At 37.8% G+C, this 23,778-nt stretch overlaps 1 protein-coding gene across 5 annotated transcripts in view; it reads left to right on the top strand.

The window, feature by feature from the left end:
• The window catches only part of tbc1d32 (TBC1 domain family, member 32), a 92,271-nt gene that overhangs the window by 52,888 nt on the left and 15,605 nt on the right, over window positions 1-23,778 (top strand). For 3 of the 5 annotated variants that reach the window (XM_026194048.1, XM_026194049.1, XM_026194050.1), the window contains exons 29-32: window positions 10,116-10,185; window positions 14,357-14,472; window positions 19,995-20,149; window positions 23,073-23,213. In XM_026194048.1, the coding sequence (XP_026049833.1) occupies window positions 10,116-10,185; window positions 14,357-14,472; window positions 19,995-20,149; window positions 23,073-23,213 (482 nt within the window). The remainder of the gene's footprint in view (window positions 1-10,115; window positions 10,186-14,356; window positions 14,473-19,994; window positions 20,150-23,072; window positions 23,214-23,778) is intronic. The other 2 variants (XM_026194051.1, XM_026194052.1) reach the window with 1 other exon arrangement.

Raw genomic sequence — 23,778 nt, forward strand, 5'->3', positions numbered from 1 at the left:
TGACCAGACATGGCAAAAAAGACATCCCTTTTTTGTCATGACTGGTTACAAAAGACCAAGATCTGATTGTTCAACTAAAGAAAACACACACGCATTGGCTATTAAGTTTTAAATGATGATGAGATTGTATGTCTACTCTGGGAGTCATAAACATCATTAGACCAGTGCACATATTGTCTCTAAAACACTTGGGTGGAGAGATGAGGAAACCTATCAGTGCTCTGTCTTGGTTGTTGAGTTGACTAATGTGGAAATAAAATTTATCCAGCAGTAAACCTGAGTTTGCGGTGAGGGAAGCATCTTGTACAGTACAGCACTTTCCAGCAGGAACTTCGATAGAATGTAAAATAAAACATTTTGTGTATTTTAAAATGACATTCAGTGTGTTTTTGTTGTTGCTGCACTAATCAACCACTTACTACTAACTGCAATGGTAGTTTATTGGATTGGAAAGTGTGGCGATGCTCGCCACCTGGTCTCCCTTCTTGCTTGTTGGTGTGGGCAGGTCTCATTTGTAGGTGCTGAAGAGCTGCTGTGGCTCATTTCCATCAGTGGCACTGGCAATACCTGGGCTCATCAGTGCACTATAAAGGCCCTCAGAACCCAACTGTGTAGTGGCTCTCCTCCCTGAGAAACATTCTGGATTATAGTTTGGGTTTTTGCACTAAACAGCATTGTGTACACAGTCTCTTCAAGCATGCACTCACTTAAGCCACAGCCATTGACTGTACACATGGTTAGTTTAGGTTTTTCTCTTGTTTCTTTAATTTAAAATAAATAGTCTTTTTAATTGGCATTTGTGTGTGCATCTCCTGTTTTGTCATGGTTGTATGTCCCGGTTCGTGACAGGCTGCATGAGCTCATCTGGTGGGAGTGTAGTACTGTAGTATGTCAGGCATAAAAACGTGGTTTTCATGATAGGAGGAGTGTAGAGTAAGTGTAAATAAAACAGTTTAGAGATGGAATAGACTAAATATTATATTTTAAGAAACTCCAAATTTTCCACTTGTCACAGGGTCTGAGTTGGAAGATTTTGGTAAAGCTTTGTCCCTGAGGTAGTTGAAAAACCCCAGTTGGCTAAAGCGTTGGGGTTTTTTGTTAACAGACATGCTTATGCCTATTTAGTTGGTGTTATTTTTTCATCTAAATTTGTTAGTGCAATTAGCACTTTCAGTACTAATCCATAGCAATGTGTTGTATTTTTCACATTGTCTGTGTGTAAAATACACATGTAAGCATGGATTACACAAAGGATCCTGCACCCCAAGCTGGAAGGCAGGATAAAAATAGAGATCCCTGGAAACAATTCTTTCTGCCCTTAAGAGCAGCTTTTTCCACCACATGCTAAAATGTGTTATGTGTCTCAGATCGAATGAGTGAATGATCTTAGCAGGTTGGAGTATTTAGTAGCCAGTAGGCTAAACAAGCTGACTGATAGCAGTCAAAAAGGCATAATGCTAATAACTAAATGCCGCAACATCTTTCTACCTAGAAAGTCCCTAAAGGTAATGTGCAATAAGTGTCCAATTAGCATATTTATTTGTTCCAGTTTACATGTTTTTTATAAAATCAAGTTAAGTCAAATCATAGGTCATTCATGACCTTCACCTCAAAGACGCATTGCAAAGTTGTACTAAGTTTAACATCATATTTACCATACTAATTGGTGGAAGGATATCAGTTTGAATTTCATCAGTGACTGTATGGCTCTGCTGAAATAATGCAATCATCTGGCACTTAGTAAACATTGGTATAATTATAATAGTGTGTCATTTGTTCAAGCACTCGAAACAAGTGCAGAGAAAGACTCAGAAAGACTCCAAGACTCAGCAATTTAAAATTAAACAGAGGTCCAGTTCTATAGAAATTAGGGTGTGGGGAAAAAGCATGAATGGCTCACACACTCAATATAAATTAAAAACAAGCAGCTGTTCATTACGGAAGCAGATTTACCACATTTCTGATTTGCATTGTTCAGCATTGTTGTTTATGTGTTTTGTTTTTTTTAAACTCACTCGGCCATTGTTTTGCACGGGTTAGAGGTTTTAATTAAGATGCAATTAGTTCAGACAGGCCACTAAGTCAGTGATTCCCAGCAGATCAGCTGATGGTTTTGCTGATACCCTTTGTTGAATATTCGGCCAAGTCTCATATAGGGTGCACTATTTAAGCTGCTTAATCAACCCACAGTTGTTGTGCATCTACAAGCCAGTCTGAAGTGCACCTCCATGTCTGCTCCTCCTTTTTATTCTCTGCATGACCCTGTCATTGCTACTGTCTGTGCTGGCTCTCGCTGCTGCTCCCCTGCCGTATTCCTTGCCTGTACATGAATAGAAGGGTGGGGAGGTACAATATCAATTGTTGTGGAGACATTTTGGCCGATTCTTCTTTACGACATTGCTTTAGGTTGATTGAGGTTAACAGCTACATGTTTTTATGCAGAACTAACAAAGCATTTCAGTGGGTTTGGGGTCTGGACGTTGACTGGTCTATTGCATAACCTTAATTCTTTTCTTTTTCAGTCATTGTAGATTTACTGTTGCTGTGCTTGGATCATTGTTGCTGTTGCACAACAAAATTTCAGACATCTGATGGATAAATGGGCTTTTCCACCACCATGCTTGAGAGCATGTCTTTTTTTGACCTTTGAATTTTTTTTTTTAACATTTAACATGCTAACTGAGGCCTTTAGAGTCTCTTGGATTTTGTTTTTGGTATCCACTCCCAAGAAAATCATAGCACTGTGTTAACACAGCTGAACGCTCTAGACCAACAAACTGCCAAAACGTTTGCTTTACAGAGGTGTTCACACTTAATCAGGTGCATTTGATTAGCAGCAACTGGCTGCTGCTTGCACTCCTAATTCCAATGAAAGCAGTAACAATGAACAGGAGTTCATCGAGTTCTTTGAAAACTTTCTTTTTCTGTAGGTTGAACTTAGTGGTTTAAAAAAAAGAAAGTGAATCGCAGTCTCTTGTCCTGGAAATCATCTTGGACATTTCATGGACAATATAGTCTGGCAAATGCTTTGTGGTATCAAAATGCTATTTGTTGTGAATGCAGGTGTGTGTGCTCCTTGTTGTTCCTTTCTGATGCCACATGAACTACAGAATAGGGGAGTGCAGGTGGGGAGAGCTGTGTCTGTAAAGATCAAATGGTAAAACTTTTTTCTTCAATAATCTGCTCAGTCAAACGAGGCTTGTATTTCTCTGTGGGAGACTTCTGTCCATAGGTCTCGCAATAATAACACAAACACACAGGCCTGCCACCCATTATTGTGTTACTCAAACACATTTGACTTTCTTCTGCAGCCAAATTGATTTTTATGCGTATGCTTTGTTTATGGCAATAGCCAGTTTCCCATATGATGACAGCATGCACTATAACCTCTGTAATACATTTATTATATTATGTGCAGGCAACTGTTAATACGCATTGTAATTTTTTTTTATTGCTAAAGCTGAAAAATATTATCAGAGGCAGGTCAGAATATTATGGATGCTTTATTTTTGGCAGGTTTAACAAAAGCGTACAGTTTGGCTTTCCATACTGAATGCATACTCCATTAATCATAGTTGTATTTTAACCACAGTCATTGTTTAACAGTAAATTTAATTTCCCTCTACTTAGCTAAATGTGGCTCAATTATATCCAGCAAGGGCACTTAAAAGAAGTGGGTGTGAAATACTGAAATAACATTAACAGTGCATTAGCTATTAATCTGCACTCCAGAAAATTTCGGACAAGTGCTGATTATTTTTACAGTAAAGAGATTTTCTGAATCGTTGTTTGAAATTTTCTGTGGCCCAGAACACCTGTAAAAACACAAGATTTCATTGTAGAACAACATTTTGAACTTTGTAATATTCTGATGTCTGACACTGACATGTTTATTATGGTTTCGTTTTTTATTTGTTTTTCTAAGGACATAATATCAATAATCTTTCTTTCATACACATTTTCTAGAAGTAATTTTCCCACCTCTTTGTCAATACACAAACAATGCACAATTTGTCTGTTCATAATTACCAGAAGATATGACGACATAAGAGCTTTTTGGAGCATTTGGATACACCCACAACCCAGGTGTTGCCAAAAGTATCCTTTGAATTTTAGTCTTGAATGGCTAAATCTAAATTACTGGGAGGTGATCAGATATAAAGCACACTGCTGCTAAAATGTGAATGAAAACCATTTCACTGTGGTCTTCTCTAATGATTACTCAACATATAAAACCAAGATCATGTTGCTTATTTCAAGTGCTTTTCAAGGGACATTAAAAAAAAAGATATAAGGACACACAGGTGGTATAAAACAATGCAGGATTTAAAATAGAAGATAAACAGAAGATATATAAAATAAAATTGATTATATGGAAGAATATAAAGGTACAAGACACTGCACTATTTGAGTAAATAGCTTCATATTTTACCCGGTGACAGTAAGGTTTTAAGCTGCAGTTTAGAAGAAATGACTTGGTAGAAGCTTGAGGTTTTCCAGGAGTGAGAATCATGTGAAAAAGAAAGTTTTCATAGGACTCTATGCTCTATACCAGTAGTTCTCAAACTTCTCACAATGAGTACCACCTCATAAAACATGTGGCTCTTGAAGTACCACCCTTATGACCGACATTAAGTTACAGTAGTATAGGCTTATTTAACACCATATACAGTTTACACTAGACAATTTTATTTCTTATATGAATGTTATTTATTGTAACTGTCATAAACAGGATGTGACAAGTGACAATAATAACAACTGTACTGCATTAAAACATTCACAGCAGGTGGGATATCCAGTCTTTAAGTAATGACGTATGAACCCTGTTTCCGGGCCCAAACTAATAGTTTATTAAGGTTGTTGTGTTTTTCCCATATGGAAAAGAAATAGTAAAAACTTATATGTGATTACTCATGAAAGTGGCCACTTTCATGAGTAATCACATATAAGTTTTTACTATTTCATATAAGGCTTACATGATTTACTCATGTAAGTGGCCACTTTCTCATTACTTTCATATATTCTTTTAGTAAGTATCCAAAACATACAAATTTCATTATATAATTTTTCAAGGGATCTTATATCTGTTTTCACACTTATATGCTTTTCATACAAGTTTCACACAAGACAGATACAAACTTTATAAGATTTATATAGATCTTTTCCATATGGGTTAACATGTTTTAATGCTTTGTATCTTGTTCTGTTTAATCTGTACAAGCTCCTAAAAAAGGCAGTGATCACTGTCGGCCTCTCTCGGTTTTTATTACCACTGTTAAAGCTCAGTTTTTAAAACCTTACGATGTAGCTACAGCCCAGCCCATGCAGCAGTAAATTAATGACTAACCTCGTATTGTGGATGGATTATCTCAGTTGTTCTCCTGACTGAAGTTTGGTCCGTCTGCAGGATCCTGCCATGCATTTGTCTCTAACCATTGAGTGGAAAAAAGTTGGCGTTCATCTTCCAGCTTCAGCGTGTTTATATTATGCTAACTATAGCTGTGTAGCTAGCCAATGCATAGCACATCATTATATACGAGCTAGCCCAACTTCAGTAACCCTGTAAACGTCACTACTGTTTAGTTTTCTGTCTTCAAGTGATAGCAGAGCTAAACGTTTACATTTTTCCCGCGTACCAGTAGAGGGAGCCCATGTACCACCAGTGGTACGCGTACCACAGTTTGAGAATGACTGCTCTATACTCTATGAAGTAAAACCCATGATTCCCTATGATTTAGTAGCTTGTATGATCTTTGAAATACTTATTTTCTGTATGACTTCATCAGTCTCTCACATGGTTATGGAGAATTTTTAACTCATTCTTCTTTACAATGTTGCTTCTGTTCATTGAGGTTTGCAAGCATTCATTCATGCACAGTTCTCTTAAGGTCATACATGCACTTGCTTTTTGCACAGGGTATGAATGTTTCCAAGCACGTTAACAAACACGTGCCATTTTTTTCCTAAACTGTCCTGCCATGTTCTTTTTAGAGAACAAGTCGGAGCTTTTTTTCTCAGAGCATAGTTTGGCCTTGGGTGAAAATTCTGGGACATCCACTTTTGGCATTGCATCACCTGAATGATCAGCAACCTGTTAAAACTTTGCTTTTACAGAGGTGCTCACACTTGCTGATGATCAGTGAATCAATTACATTTAATCAGCAGCACCTGGCTGCTGCTTACCCTCTAAATTCCTGTTGAAGCAGTAAGGGTGTATGTACCTAATTAAAATAATTTAGAGTGTGGTTAAACCTACAGTATAGATTTGGACGGTTTGACTTGTACAGTTTGGAATTTAACTGTAATTGCCATAAGAATGAACATTCTTCATGCGCGTGGTGTGTCATGCAATAAAAAGTTTTGAAACCGTGTTCAAATTTGACAGACTTTATAAGTAACATCATCCCGAATATGTCTGAGCTTCTAAAGAAAAGCTGTCAAGATAATTCATGAGAGTAAAAGCATTCACTTGGATCTATGAATTAGTAGACAGTCATTTGTGGCAGGGAGACAGCTAATAAAAGGCAGCATCTGTCTGTAGTGCTGTGTCTGTCAGCAAAAAGGCCTCACTTCTCTGGGGACTGATGAAGAACCTTAATTCTGGGTTTTTGTTTTGATGATTTATTTATCTAAATTCACAAACACACATCAGAGTTGTTTGCACTTCCGCTTTCTTTCTTTCATATTGCTTCACATTTTTGTAATACTTCATTTTTAGGATCAGTCACAATCTTATTTGCATAATTTCTTTAACGCAGAGCTGTTGTGGAAAATAGTCCACCCACATTTTACATGTCAGATTGTTGATGCTAATATTTTTAAGTCCTTTTCTTTTGGAGAGATTGCAGGCTTGAACTTTGTGATGTTTTTGACACACTTTGACCTGGAATTCACATCTGTCAGAGTTACATTATAAGAGAGAGGCATAGATTTCTGTTCAGGATTTTTATATAAAAATACATACTATGGGTGAATTCAGTAACGGCAACAGCTTCCAGGGTAAAAATAATCTTAAATCTGTATTTTTGGGCAAATATTTTCTCACTGGTGATACTGTAGATACAGTTTTTGTGTACCTATGACAAATTAAATTTCAGTTAATTTATGTAATGCTTCAAATTAATTGGACAGATAAGAGCCTGAAGATATTTTAAGATGGGTTCTGCATTGTAAGGCTTGGTTCTGTATAAACATTGACTAAATACAGCTTCTGCTTCAGTTACAACAGCCCATAAAGGAGACCAGATAGCAGTCAGGACTCTTGTTGAATTCTGCAATCTGCCGGTTACATTTGTGTGTAATTGTCTGCATGTGACATGGAAAAATGCCCAGTGGTGTTTAGCATTGACTAGTCAAAGCCACTCTGCCCAGCTTGACGCTCCCATTGTATGGAGAGAGCAGGCTCATTTGCCAAGTGTTAACTGCTTTCAGTTCACCGTTCAGAGTTGTATCTCATCACCTGCCATGGCCCTGACTCCTGAAGGCAGCTGTCCAGCAATCTCATTTATCTCAGCTTCCTGTTGAAATTGGGTTACTGCATCCCACGAGGAGCATCTTTTTATGTTCCAGAGATCTATGCTTGCTCAGATAAAATAATAATTTAAAAGGATTTTTTAATCCACATCCTCAAACTTTTTTAAGTCTCTGCTTTTAAGTATTGCATGAAAAACATCAAAATTGCATTCCCTTTCCCCCATTCTGAGATGCTGCAAGTTACTGTAAATGGAGGTTAGTTAGAAGAAATTGTTTTTATTATTGTTATTAATCACATGATGCATTTCCCTCTTCTGGCAGTGTTTTAGGTAGATGTCACGGCAGAAACATCCCAGCAAGTGCAGCAGGGTTTGAATGACCTGCTGCAGCACTTGTTGCGTGTAAGGTTCATATTAGAGTTATAAGGTGCTTAAAGGTGCTCTTTGTAGGCGGTCTGACATTTGCTGGCTGTCACAACCAATGTGCTGCTGCCATCCCCAGACTTGATGAGTGTTTGAGTGGTTGTCAGACAGTTAGTCATAGGAGATGTAGGCTCCCTGTACTTAGTTTCTAGCACTAAAATATAGGAGGTGCTTTTGAAACATGAGGTTCTTAAGGTCTTTTTCACGTGTGAACTTAGAGTTTCAGAAAATCAGGTTGTGAAATTTTCCATTTCTGTGTCCTCACATCTATCATGGCAAATAGCCTGCTTCAGACAGGTTCACACAAGTGCAAATACTGGTTTAGGTGAGCCCACTGCCTGGATGGAGTGGGCAGGAAGCAGCGCGCTTGCTGAATGTACACCGTTAGCTGTGTTGTTCTCACACTGGTGCAATCCGAAATCTCGCGGACATGTCAGGTTAAACGTTTGATACCGTTGTGTCTGACTTTTGCATTCTCTGTCTAATGATGTCTAGAAAAGTTAGAAAAGCAGAAAACTTAGATATTTGGAAATTTCTGAGCATGTTAGTGTGAGTTCAGTGATTCATTTTTTATTTTCTATTTTTATTATTTTTTAGTTCACGGTTAATCAAAATTTTCTTGCTTTTTTTAAATTGAGCTTTTTAATTCGGTCCTGCCTTTATTTTTACAGCTGAAGACATTCTTGGATATATTGTCGTAAATGATGTATGCTCATATCTCTAAATGGGTTTCATAACTACCTCTCACTCCATTAAGTCCTGACACTTTCAGGCTTCTTTATTTTTAATATTACTTTTGTTTTAATTTCTCTGAAGCACAGGGGATTGCACAGAGTCTGGGAACTAAATCAACTCAGAGCTCCAGATTCATGATATTACTCTTCATAAGCTTCACAACTACACCTAAACGAAGTACAAATTGTCATAACTAATCTCAGAGATAAATCAGATGTGCCACCTTTCATAGTGTATCTTGTTAAATGATTGTGATTATAGTTATTAAAAACTGCAAAATACACTCTGGTGGCTTAATGCTGAGGAGAGAGAAATGGGCAGGGAGGGAATAAATACAACAAGAAGAGGATTCATCTCCATTAGACAGTAATTGCCATCAGCTAGAGGTTTTCACAGATTTTAATATATAGGGAGAGAAGAGTGAGAGAAATGACAGAACCAGCTATCCCGGCATAGATTCATGCCCTCTTCAAAAGCCATTTTTTCTCAATTAATCCAAGATTTGATGGCCTGTGATTTATCCACATTGGTCAGCTTTGATATTTGGATGGCAACAATGTTGAATTATAACTCTGATATGTAGATTACAGCTACTGTTATCATCATTTCCCGTGCATTTTTCTGCACCATTAGCCTGTAAATTGAATTGGAAGTTTTTCCTGCCACTGATGGTGTCTGGATAATACTCATCATATTAATTGTTCAAATGTTCTCATCATCCTCCCATAAACTGTCTGAAGCTGGGGATCCATTTGCACAGATGTAATAATATCGGTATTCCCCAAAGCCAGGAAGCAGTGGAAACATCTTCCAAAACAAAATGTTAGTCCTCCCACTGTTATTACTTCATTTATCGTTCTATCTGCGCAGTGACAACTGCAACTCCAAAGACGAATATATTTTTAATGATTTTGGAACAAATACTGGCACTAAGTAAGAGCCCATGAGAGCTGATTGCATGCGAGCTGTTTTTGTTTTCACGACTCTAAAACTAGCCCGTATTTTCAGTTGCTGTAGCCTCACCATGTGACTCACAGAGAAAGAAAAGGTCTTGAGATAAAGAGCATTCCCACTTCAGTTTTCACTTCTTTTTTTCAAAAACCCTGCCACAGCCCTAAACTCCTGAGTTATTGCTCTGCTGCTCTACACTGTCAAAATGCTGCTGTTAAATTACCCATGGCTGACTTTTACTGATATTACCCAAGTCACCTTGATGTCACAATAGCTCGCAAACATCACAATTAAAGCCAAACGACTGTTGTAAAACTGCCAGCTACAAAGTTACCCAGACACAACATTACATCTCTGGTGTCTTAAAAAGTAGCAATTCATGATATGCTGTCATGTTTTTCCATTTCCCATTGGAATAATATAAGCTGTTAGGAATGTATAGGTAGTTTTCCACCCAAACCTTCTTTTATATACCCTCTCATTGAAATGCATTGCTTCGTAACAACCACATCTTTTTTTCATCCTGTTTTATAGCAGAGGAGAAGACTGTGAAGAATGCCGTATTATCATCTGTGGAACAGCTGGGAATCAACACCTGTCTGAAGTATGTAAAGGGATTTTCTTTAGCTCATAAACCCTTATTTAATTAGGCTTCTTACAGCAGAAGGAGAGCCTGCTGCGTATAAACTATTTCAGTAAAGTCTTAGAATTACTCAACTGTGAGCTCCATGGAAGTAACTACCCCAAAGTATCTCTTAAAAAGAGTCTAAATCACTGCGATGGGACTAACGTGCATGTACCTTAATTTTGATTTTGTAGTGTCTACATTCACAATGAATGTGAGGAGAAAGTTACATTTCATATTGGATGGGGAAAGCATAGTTAAAGACTAGAAGCTGTGTCTCACTCAGTTTGAATCTTTTTGCAGTTACTTTTGCTTCAATTAGGCGCTGATGAATGTTGACATGGTCCTAATCAATTGTTTCAATAACCGCGTCTTCATCACTGGGCTCCACATGAAAACAAGCATCACCACTTTTAACGCAGTGGTGTGTTTTTCTGCTCAACACTGACATCTTTGACTTACAATGATAATAGCATGCTGATGTTCAGCAGGCATAAAGTTTACTGTGTTCAGCATCTCAGTTAAGCATGTAAGCATGCGGACGTTGGAGAAATAGCACTAAAGAGAAAGTAGAGCTGATGTTGAAGATGTAAGTTGGTTTGGTTTTAACAGAATAGCAAGGCTCAGTCATTAAAGTGGCCGTCGGAAAGTTAATTGCATAATCTTACCACCCTGAACCTCCTATGACCTGGCTTCAACAAATGTGGGCATCACATTTTGGGTTGTGCACAATACTAAACTCTATAAGGGCCTGATATCTGTTACGAGGACATTATACTGCCATTGTTCTATCGAAATGTAAAACAAATGTCCTCAGATGTGGATTTCCAGCCATTGTAGAGCAAAATCAGGTAAAAAGATAATTCTTTGTTTTTACATTCATCAGGTCCCAATCAGTCCAAATAGCAAAGAGAAATTAAAAATTCATGCCATGAAAGAGTTCGGTTCATAGGAGGTTAAAAAAGAGCGATCCCACTCCCTCAAGTCTAAACATTTCCTACTGACAGTGCTTAAATTGAGTCTCCAATTGATTTGTGATATTTTTTTCAAGAAAACGATGTCTCACTTTTTTTTTCTTTTTTCAGTTTAATGTGGGTATAAGTTAATCACTCCTAACATGAGCCAAACTGGTAAAAATTTTCATGCCAAACCTTCAATTACTTTTTGAGTAATCCTGCTGACAAACAAACAGGCAAACAGAACCAATCTACATATAAGCCGCTTGGCAGTGAAAGTAATGGCTTTATCTGCCTTTAGTTTTCTTCGCTATGGGACTCCATCACTATGCAGTTCTGTTTGCCACTGCAAAGTCAAAGGAAAATAAAGTCTTAGAAGAGTGAGAGTATATTTTCTGTTACTTTCAAATTAAGTATGAACTGTTTCCATCTTTCATTTTTCAAAACATCAAACCAATCCTTTGCTCTACACCTGCTAAGGAATTTGTCTGCTTTTATATCTCCATTATAGACCAAATGAATACACTCATACATGTTTTCTTTTGCTTACCCCAACTCAAACCTCTGTAGCTACTCGTTTGTGAATAAGCAATATGCAAGTTTATAGCTCATCTGGTCAAAGGACTGATGAGCTTATGTTGATAATTCACAATAGTTGTTACTCCTACTAGAGTAATAGTCAGATCTTCACCCAAACTGTGCTCAAGGTCAAGGTAACATTTATCGCTTTGTTAATACCCTGTGAATTGTGATGGATTAGGAGCTGGATGAGCTAGTACATCACTGAAGGTCTGGTTTCTCTGTTTAAAACACAACAACTGTTTCACTCTACCTTTTCATTGTATGTGTCACTTTCTTATCTCTCTGTACACAAAGGTGTTGCTTATTCTTAGCACCTACTCTAAAAAAAATGAACAGTAATCTGGTCTTGCTGTCCCAAACGTAATATCACTTGGAAAAACCAAGAGAAAGATAAAAAGGTGGCTTTTGCCGCTTTAACCTATAGCATATTTAAGCCATCTAAAAAATGTAAAAGCTCACTTTCATTTTTCAACAAGCTTGTGAACTCAAAGCCGTAACATTAGAATTCACCTCGGCGTCCACTCGCAACATGAATTAAAGCTGCAAATGTGCACAAAAGTCAAAAAGGGAGAAGACTGAAAGTTTTTTTTGTTTCTCAGTTCAGCAGCTGGAGACACTTTTGTTAGCAGACATTAGGAAAATTGTCAGAGCTGACTGATGTGAGATATATAAGTTGAGTCAGTTTTTATTTTTTACAGCACATTAATACACCCTTAGCTGACCGAAGTGCAGTACATGCTATACTATAATTAACACTCACTAAATCAACAATAAATTTGCACTAAAATACAGAACAAAAACATAAAACATCCTCAAATTAAACAAGAATGAAAACACAACCGTGCTTGCACAATAAAAACTAGGAAATCATGCTCAACTGAAAGCTGGAGAAATTAAATAGGTTTATAATTGTGTTTTATAATGACTGAGTGACTGGGCAGGTTGCCCCTAAATATAGAGGCTAACATCGAAAAGGCAGTGTGGCCTCTGTTTTAGAGCCTGGATCAAGGAACATCCAAGATCAGTTGGTCTGTAGACTTCAGGGCTTTGGCACAAGTGCACTGCTATAAGACTTCAGCTAAGTAGAAAGGCACAAAATGGTTGTGAAAAGCTGATCCTGAAATGGACTGGAAGCCAATACAGGTGGAATGTGAGCGCACCTGTCAAAAAGCGAGCTGCTGTGATGACTGATTAGGGCCAACCTCCAAAGAATTTCAAAAGTCTAATTAAGAGGTAACAATGTTTCAAATTACTCTCTCAAAGTCATGTGGATGGAGGTGGGCCCTAATTTTACTGAGGAGCTTTAAGTAAAAATAACCTTATCTTAACAACAGAGATAGGTGAGTTTAAAAATGCACTTTGTTGAAACAAACATGTTGCAGAATAGACAGGAATTTCATGATATTGCTGCCCTGTACTTGTGCAACTACTTGTTCTGTTCTTTATTTTTCCCACAATAGACCGTCTGACTTGTGTTACTGTTCTCACACTGCTTGTTTCTGCCTTTAACGACACCCCGCTGCTACATTACACAGTGAATATAACTCTTTCTGAGCACCTACTCCGAAGGGGGCTCTGCAGCTGAAAAGTTTCTGTGCCTGTCCAGGAGAACAGAGTGCCACATTTTTTATTCCGGTATCAACACAGAGTGCAAACATTACCCGCAGAGTGGTGGGTGTTATAGGATTAAAAGTTGTTGAACATGAAATTATAATTAATCTTTTACTTGCGACACTGGGCTTCTTGAATAAAGTTTTGAGGACTCCTCTGGGGTATTTACTTGACTTCAATGTTGCTTTATTTCTGAGTTTGATATAAAGTATCCCATTGGGCAATGTGACTTTCATGAGTGATTCTGGGAACTGAAAGAAAAATGGTCATGCTGAGAAATGATCATTTTTTTTTAAATTAATATTTTCACAGTTCATTTTATAGGTTTTCATTTCAGTAATTTAAAATGATGGGGAAATAAAAGAAGAGGTATGAAACAGATGAAAAGTAATAAAGAAGTAAAGTAGTAAAAGCAGAGCTATTATTCCAACAGGATTTTATTCTTGAAATCTAGCAGCATAGCTTTGCATGTTTCACAGTTCCAGATAATTCTTGTTAAAATTTAACTCTGCATTCATTAAACCAGTTTTCTTCCAATTGGTTGCTTCTTACAAACAGAAGGTTTGAACAGCACACATGTGGCGGCTGTACCTCAGTACACTATATTAAGGATATCCCTTCTCACTGACATAATATAGAGCCAAGAATAGAAAAAAAATGAAACAAGGTGCGGTTGAAGCTTTAGCTCACAAGCATCATGTTACAGACCTCATTATTTGATGCTTTGGCCATGTTCACTATAAGAATTAACAATGCAGGAACCCCAGCGACACTTAAAAGTATTAAGAATTATACAGGAGCTGATCAGAAATGGAAACCCGTGCCATGAAGCTCTCGGTGTTTGAGCTGGTGTTAAGGTCAGAGGATGTGTGGAGCATTTAGTGCGACTTTGACAGCACCTGGAAATTTGACCAACTTACTTTAAAAAACAAAGGAAGACTGATCTATAAAAGGTTTGCACTTGAAGATGTGTGTTTCATACATTTCATTTATATTCACAGGTATGGGATTTACCTTGGGCTGCTGAAAGAAGAAGCTGCAAATGACCTAGCTCTGCTAATTAAGCATGTGAAGATCTTCTTGTCCACGCAGAGAGTTGAAACTTCATCAGAACTCAGTATCCTTTACAGAGACCATACAATAAGAATTCACAGTAAATGGACACACTGTGGCTGTAAATGTTAGTCACCCATCTGACAAATGTTCTTCTGTCATAACATTTTATTTTTGCATTTGGTCAGTTCAAAACTCGAATTTGGAAAATAAGAATGTTTTTTTTTAGTTATTTGTGTCTGTTTTGTGTCAGTGTATCACCGAAAGTCTGCTTACCTTTGGTTGGTGAAATGATGGCCTTGCCCCTCCATGATGTTCCTGACATCATGCTGAAATTAGGTTTCAATGTTTCTTCTTCAGACATAGCGTTCTACACTGTATATGAATATTTTTGTAGAGAGCAGCAGTTTCCCCCTTCTTATTCAGGGTTTTTCTTATAATGAACATATGAACAAAGATTGTAGCAAGTTTTATAGGTTTCACAGCGATGGTCTTTGTAGGACATCTACTGTTCAGGAGAGCAGTCATCCTGAATTTCCTCCATCTGTAAACAGTTTGTCGTTGGGCATAATTCATACCCATCAGTATTTCTTGAGCATAACCTTTTTCTAAGCTGACTTTGTATGCCTTTATTTATATGGATGAGCACCATTGCAACCCACGCATTCAGATTACTGCAGAGTAATTACTGCAGAGGTTCACTGTATGTATATAATGCACTATTATTTTAAATAAGCAAAACAGAAGTTTTGCCAACTCTAAAGATTTCACAAACGTTTTCTTTGTGGCACTCTGGCTACTGAGGCAACACTATATGTGTGTGACTGTAGTAGCAGCTATCTAGTGTCTAGTGTGAGAACGCCACAAGTCGCCCTTTTTAAAAGAAAGAACAAGAAACCGAGAGTGTCATGTCTCACGCTCTGATCAACACAATATAGATTATCTTGCTCCATCTGCTCCTCAGTGAGTAGTTCAACCTTCTTTTGTCCCAAATATCAACTGACAGGCGTCCTTTTTCCTCCAGATAGCTTCCTTTGTAAGCAGACAATTGAAACATGAAAACACAGAGAGAAGATAAAGAGCCCTCACAAATATAAAATGCTGACATTTTGTTTGTAAAGAAGCTACAGTACTAGACCAGACTGACATTTGAGTTGACAGCAAGAAGCTCGTTTTGGGTTATCTTTGTGTTTAGATGGCAGCTGTAAACGGATTTATGCTAATGTTTCTGACACAAAACACAGTGTACCTATTTAAGCTAAAAGAATTAAAAAGTTAATATACTTAAAAATTTGCAAAAACTTTGGTCTAAAGTTTACCCAAAGAACTGAAGTACTTTTTCAGGTAAAAAGAAATCATTTTAAATCTAAGGTATAGATGTTGATTGAGTTAGTATTTTATTTCGAGGATTTTCGGTTTCGTTGATGGTGATTAGGTAATCGCAGATGAAAATGTTAATCGTGTCTTTGGGGTAACTGATTTATTTATAGCTGTCCGTTTAAAAATGATATCTTTACAGAATCCATTACAAATGCATGAGGTCTGTCTGTCAATCACTATCAAAGAGCATGCATCTGTCATTGAGGGTTGAGCCAGTGGTTAAGCTAACCAGCTCACACTGTTGCATTATAATTGTATTTAAGTATTCACACTGTAGTTTAAGCTTTCAACCGCTGTCATAAATTTATGAATAGAAAACAGAGACAAAATATAGTTCTTTTGTTTAAGCAATTCAGTGCCGAGCAGAGATGATCAGGAGGATCTGCATAAGTTCAAAGTGAGCATCAGAATGGGGGGAAAAGGGGGCTTTACTGTAAGTGCCTTTGAATGTGGTTGCTGATGCCAGATGGGCTGGACTGAGTATTTTCAGACACTGCTGATCTACTGGGATTTTGCTACACAACCATCTCCCGAGTCTACAGAGAATGGTCCAAAAAAGCAAAAAAAAAAAAAAAAAAAATTGTCTTAATAATGCCACAGGTCAGAGGAGAATGGCCAGACTGCTTTAGGCATAAACAACATGAAAGCCTTGTATCAGTGGTTCAGCCTGCTGGTGTGGCGTATTGATGTGTTTAAATGCAACAGTATTTCTGCTGTCCGTCCCTATATGAGCACAGTGTGCTCATCTTCTGATGAGTGTTTTCAGATTGATAATGGCACTAATGTCAGTAAGCTTAGATCATTGGAAACTGGTTTCTTCTATGCGACTATTCTATGAGTTGGCTGTTGTCAAATAGCCTCCACAGTCACCAGACCTCAATCCCATAGAACAGCGGTCCCCAACCCCCGGGGCCTCGGACCGGTACCGGTCCGTGAGTCGTTTGGTACCGGGCAGATCTGCAGCAACTGCCATGCTCTTATGTCAGTATGGCCCAAAAATCTGAGAAATGTTTGTTAATTCTGTGCTACAAAGAATTAAGGCGGCTCAAGGTGTAATAATACAGTGGTGATTGTGTGACCTCCAAATATTCTTTAAATAGTGAAGTTCAAACCAAGGTTGTCCAGACATTTCCTTTTTTTTTTTTTTTTCGCCTGTCCCATTTGGTTCTTTAGCCATCAGAATTGTTGTCTGAAGACCAACAAGGATACCCAATGGATTTACTTTGCCAAATGGATCATCGTGGCATTGCCGTATTGGTCCATTTGGTCGATCTTTGTTTTTATTATTTATTATATTTTATTTTCAGATGTTACAGACGGGACAGACATGAGTGAGAGATAGGAAAGGGAGAAAGAAAGAGGAAGGAAAGGAAAAACAGAAGGGGAGAGGGACAGTGAGAAAGGGGGGGAGAAAAAAAATAAAAATCTCCTAGATCACCTGTTGAGAGAAGAATAGAAAACAAGCAAAAAAAGACAAAAAAAACAAAAAACAAAGCAACATACTAAACACAACACCATCGCATTAATCTAGCTAAGTGTAAACAGCAGTAAATACTAAATATTCAATGTTGTTGTGCAGCACGCAGGACAGATGTGCTTCGAAGTAGCAGCCAAGAAAGGTGTAATTTGGGTCTACGAGCAGTGAACACCCGTGTGCATACCTGTGTGGATCAGCGCGCTTGTATTCCAAAGGTTTCTCCATGTAACGATCTGCTAGGGAGTGTGGGGGGGCCACAGCCCCGTCCTCCAGGGTGTGAAGCACAGACATTTGTCCAGACATTTCCATTAACAGGATAAGGCAAAATTGGGACAGATTGTACCCATTTGACCACATTTCAAATCCTCACACTTTCACTGTCACCAATAACATGCCTTGCTGACTTTAAAACAGGCTACAAATAAATGCCAAACCACTCCACACATCTAAGCTGAAAAAAGATGTTTCTTCCCATCATGCACTCGCTGACATCTATAACTGATAATCAAAGCCGATGGAACTATCAGCATGCACAGTTAGTGTCAAGTTTCTGTGTTTCTGTGGATTTGGTCCTCATTATTGAGCTTTAATGCAGACAGCCATCCTCCAGTTCTTTTAACTGGGTATCCACAAAGGAGTCCCGTCTTTGCCTTTTCTTAACAATGATATAAAGAACTCAAATGCTTGTCATTCAGATGCAAATCTAAGGCAATTTCTTCAGTCTGTTACAGGATCCAGTCAAAGCATGGCAAAACACGAATATGTTTCTGTATTAACAATTTTGAAATTGGTCTAAAAAGTAAGACCTTTGGGTTCTTACAAAACAGACACTTTGGGTTTCGGTTGTTTGTCCCTATCTGCTCACTGAACAGAGTTTGCTCAGAATAATGCATTACTGTTTTTTTTTTGTTTTTTTAACAGCTTTATGACTTCTTATCTGTGTTGGCTCAAAGGTTAAGCACTAAATATAAATGTAGTTATTTAAAGAGGTGCTTTATGGTTATTTTGAGCTTCACGTTTTTATTCTTGGACTCTGTTAGAATAGATTTGCATGATACATTAAAAAAAAGCAATTAGAAAGCTGTTGGAGTCATTCAGGTTATGATCTGTCACAAAAAAACATTTTAGCTCCTCAGCAGTGAAGCCACCTGTCTTCTGATTGGCTCCCCTTTGCAAACAGCATTGAACAGCAGGAGGGAGGGGCTTCTACGGTCATAGACCAAGCTGAGCGCCTGAGATGACCAGGCATTATGGCAAAATCCCCAGTTTTGCCACGATACAGAGCCAAGAACAGAAAAAAACACTGTCTGAAATGGAGCATTTAGAGCCATCCGAAGCCTGAGCTTTTGGCTCAGTGGGAATATTTGTACACTGACCTCATTATTTGAAGCTTTGGCTGTGTTCAAAGTGACCGTTCACCACAGTAACAGTGTATATCTGACAAAAAATAAGGAAAACGATCATAGGTACCCTTTAAAACTATTACTAAGAAATGAGAATGTAGATTCTTAAAGCAGATCAAGGCTGCTGTTGTCTTTTTTCTGGCATTGGTGTGAAGAATTAACATCATTTTACAAGATTAATTAGTTTAAAATTAACATGCTGGGAAGGTACATGCTTTTTTCCGTAGAGTTCACAGGAAATGAACTAAAAGTAATAGATTTCAATGTAATAGATGAAGAAATTTGCTAATTTAGTCTTTTTTCTCATTAAAACTTTCTCCTGTGATATCTTTGTGGCAGAAATGTAGAGAATCTTTCGGCGGGAAGATGTAAATAAATCTGTGCAGATTTTAACCTAAAGAAAAATTAAACGGTGACAGTGTTCAAAGGGAGCAACTCAACAGAAAGACATAAAAAGCAGCAAGTGTTGATAGGCCTGGGGTTGTTTTCTGGAGACGAGCCAGTTTGTGTTCTCACTCCCGATTAATCGGCCCACAGTTCTCCTGGAACAGGACAGAGACTCGCATATCAGCGCAGTTATTTGCTGCCAGCAGGGTTTGAATGAAATTATCAAACGTCTAAATGAACTGAATTTAATGAGTAATGCTGCAGAGCCTGAATAAACCACTCGAGACGTACTTGATGAAAGGAAGCTTTAACCTTGGAGCCTGATTGCAAATCCTGTTTGCTGTTTTTCTTTTTTTAAAGTATGCTGCTCAGTGTCCGTGCAATGTTGCGTTCACAATGTAAAGCAGCTACTCCTGCTTATTAAGACAAAAATCACAAGAATTATATGTTTGTATCAGTTTGCCAGTGGCTGTGGGTTAAGATTTTTTCATGTAATACCTTCAGAATCTGACACTAGACAGAACTGGGTCTTCACAGTCTGTTTTTTCAGCTGTGACAAAGCTGATGGTGTATCGTGGTTAATTGACTGTTACTCACTCTGTAGATAACACTCACTGGCACCAGTGTCAGCTGACATCAAACTGGTATTAGCTTTGCACTTTATTCAACCCATTATGAGCGCTCGTGTCTTCTGACACAGAGACAATATTTATGGATCCTTTAAAACACAAACAAAATCTCTTAATTTAAGCTTTACAAGTGGTTAATACAATGCACATCTAGTTAGTTATTTGCATTTCTGTTTATTTCTGATTAAAAAATTATTTGTGTTTGTCAAAAATACTCATGTTACCACAATGTTTGCTGAACATGTCTAAGACTTTGAAATCTGTGTATATTTTTTACTAGCCATTTTTGGATCTTTAACTTTGAAACCAGTAACTCACCAGGAAGGTTATCCAGGTCATGACTGGCTAGCCTCTACAGTGTTCCTCATCATGGCCGGAAACATGGAAAAGTCTTTATGTTTGTTAGTCAGTCTCTCCTCCCTGCTCACCTCTGCCTTCATCTGGCCAGCCAGGATACATGCATCGGTGAGTACAACTACGGTAAAGTGAGTACAATTACATATTTAATAGTATTTTAATGTAAATAATTAGGTTACCCTCCAGTGGTGTCTATAGACCGTGCATAAATATGGACATCTGACAAATCTGACAGATCTGACAAACATCAAACATCTACCTTATAACTGACAAACTGTTACAATATGAGCATGTAGTGCCCTTCACTTTTTTTCTCTTAGCCACCCCTCACTTGTCAAAACCGGACTTAGTCTTTCATAATACCACTAATTGTATCTAAAATGTACTCAATGTGCTTTTCTGGTTGAAAAGCAGTGACAAAACATTTTCGGTCCTGATTTTAAGAAAAAAAAGATAAGCATAAATAAGTTAAAAAGCATAAATCTGTACAATTTAGGAAACTAAATGTAGACACTAACAGGCAAGACAACTGAGCTTTTAATACAAATGTAAAAAATATGTATAAAAAAATAAAATATGCAACAAAAAAACAAAAAACCCCACAACATTAAAAGGTAACGGAGAGTTATTTCAAAATCCAACTGATGTGCCACGGCAAATTATAGAAGCATGGCAGTAGTGGCTTTCTAAGCAGGTCAACTAGATGGAACAGTTAAGGACGCAGTTAATCAGGAAGTCAGACACAAAGAGCAACTAGTGAATTTCCTAACTAAAACACCCCTTTCCCACTTAATACTTCAGTTCTGAAACACTAACATTGCGATTTGTAGCCAGAATTGAGCAAAACCACACTGCAGATGGATTATCACAGACCAGCACCTGGTGTATTCCCAGGATAAGATGAACGGACCGTCACCTAAAAGCAGCTGGTGATGTAAGTGGTAATTTTTGGAATTTAGGTAGAGAAAGATATTCAGAAAGGTTGCAGCAGGTTATCAGTGTGTGGAAGTGACTCATACAATATGGTGTTGTTTAATTTTAAATGGATGGATCCATTTAAAATTGGATTGGTTTGCTGGAGTGGGTCAGAAAAGTGTGTGTGGACAAAGCATAGCCTCGTACCAGTCAACAACACAGGTCTGAGTTGTGTTTGCTAAATTTAGGACAGATAAGTAAGGGTAGGGAAGGGTGAGGCCACAGCTGTATGCCTTCAGAACTACAATTTACATTATGACTGTCTGTAAGCACTGCAGTCAAATTGAACAGCCAGTTAGCTTCAGACAGCTTGTTTAAACAACCCGACACAAGAAAATTTGCCTGATCACTGTCTGGCTTCCTGCATTCTTCCAATACATGCCCTCCACTTTGACATAAATGTCTACATGTAGGGAGGTTTATTCCTCTTATCATCTCTGAGCCTATCTATGCTTGAATTTCTGTGTAGATTCTGTAGTGCGCTTTACATTTAGGTCATTTAGCTACAGACACTGGAACACCTATTAGCTGAAACATGTTTGTGGCTAACAATTCCTAACACAGACTTATTAGCCTAGATCTTTTTAATTGATAGAACATGTTTTAGATCTGTGTTATGTAAACTGCTGCAAACTTTACATTTTGACTTTCTTGGTATATATTTTTCAAGAATTCACACATTTTTCAAGACTTCTTTGACATGGTATCAAGAAGTTTTGGGGCCGCTTTTGGAGTAAATGTAAAACGGGCATTATAGTCTTTTCCTCCCACTTCCAAAAAAGAGGAAAATCACTTACACTATGATTAAAAATATTTACATTTTGGCAAGAACTGAGAGGAAAATGACGTCTGTTAAGTAAGATAAGACAAACTCTTTTTTTGTTGTTCTTTTATTCCCTCAGCAACCCCTGCATCTGGGCATTCATTTGTCTGTGGCTTAATTGGGTGACCCGTATGCTAAAAGGCTACTTTAGGTTGCCTTTGAGCCTGGGTTCAGTTCTGTCCAAGGCCATTTCCTGCTTTCGGTCCCTTCGTTCCTGCCTGTGCTGTTATCTTATCATAAAAATAATACAGGACCAAAATAAATCTTTGGGGAAAAAAACCTCCTACAGAAGTGAAGTTCAAACATTACAGAATCATATTTTTGTCTACAGTGATCCCTGTGGTGAATTTCCATCTAAAACATTGTCATGTGTGGCTTTACTGGACATAGTACTCCATGCTGTCCCTGCCCCTCAGTCCTAGTACTCTGGATGAGCTGTGTACAAGACACTGCTCCTTCAAATTTCAAACAGCTTGAAAGGCTGTCTCTGTGTTGTCCTCATTTAATCCCAACAACAAAAGAAAAAACAAACTTGAAAATGAAAACACGAACAAAAGGAGATAAATCATCTTTTTCATGACTTTCAGGTTTAGGCTGCGAGACAGCAGGAAAGAAAAACAGGAAAACAGGATATGAAATAAAAAGCTTGTGTAAATATAATTGAGGGAAAGAGTTCAGCTGAGGGGAAGAAGTTTACAATGAAGTCTAGTTTCAATCATTCAAAATTGCGGAGGAGAGCTGAGGTGCTGAGATTAACTTTGCTATCATTATACCAGCCTCTATCATCTCATCGTCTGTCGTCAAAGTCAATTACGGCACAATGGGATTAGACCGAACGTGTTTTTTTGCTCTCAGTGCATTTGATGTAGATACAACTGCTGAATATCTCACGCAGCGGTTGGCCTTCACAAAGTGGTCGATTTCATCGATATCACGGAAATTTAAAAGGGCACAAATAATTAAGAGGCAGAGACAAATGGAGGAAATGTGGGCATGAATGCACACTGTTAACACGCACACCGGCACATGGCTGTGCACACTGCATGCTGTTTCTGATTGTTAAGAAGACTTTTTCCGCATAGCAGCATTGAATACAAAAATTAGAGCTTGCAAATACTGTTTTTGCTTTTTTTTTATATATATATATTTCTCAGTTGTGTAAGTATGATCTAACATTATTTCAAAATCATTACCAAGAAAAGTCATGACATCAAGATGTTTTTGTTGTGACAGATCCATTTTTCTAAGGAAGTGGCTGAATCAGGAATCCCTCCTGTCTACTGGTGCACAGCTCACTACGTGGAGATGCTGCTGAAAGCTGAAGTTCCTCTAGTCCACTCTGCCTTCAAGATGTCTGGTTTCACCCCATCACAGGTATTATCTGTAACACTGGCTACATTAACAAATTTCAAAATTCCCAGTTTGATCCAGCACATTTGTAAATCAGCATGTTTTCAGTTTCTTGATTTTAATTTTTATTAAAACTAAATGTCATAGTTTTATGACATTTAGCAAGTTCACACATAATACCTGATTAAAATTTGTCCAATTTCCCCATAAAGATAATCTCCTTGTGCACCTTATTATTTTTAGAGTGATATAAAAGTAGAGTGCCATAGGATCACAAGCAGAATTGCTCCTCATAGAGGTAGAAAGGGACATTTATCTACTATTTATCTGCCATCTACAGATTTCACTATTGTCTTACTCTGCAGGCTTATGTCTGCCAATTCTGCTTTAGGGCCTTCAGAGCCTCTGAAACACACAAACCAGACTGGTCATTAACCAGAATGACTTTGCAAACTTTGCAGCTTAAAGGTTTAACTGATATATTTGAGGGGAAAACTAAAACCATTGCTAGTATAATTTCAGTCTTTTGTTTTAAAACACAATGCATATGTAATGTTTCAGTGGCAAAAAAAGATCAGTTTCCACTGGA

The sequence above is a fragment of the Astatotilapia calliptera genome, chromosome 15 (assembly GCF_900246225.1).
Source record: "Astatotilapia calliptera chromosome 15, fAstCal1.2, whole genome shotgun sequence".
NCBI classification, from domain to species: domain Eukaryota; kingdom Metazoa; phylum Chordata; class Actinopteri; order Cichliformes; family Cichlidae; genus Astatotilapia; species Astatotilapia calliptera.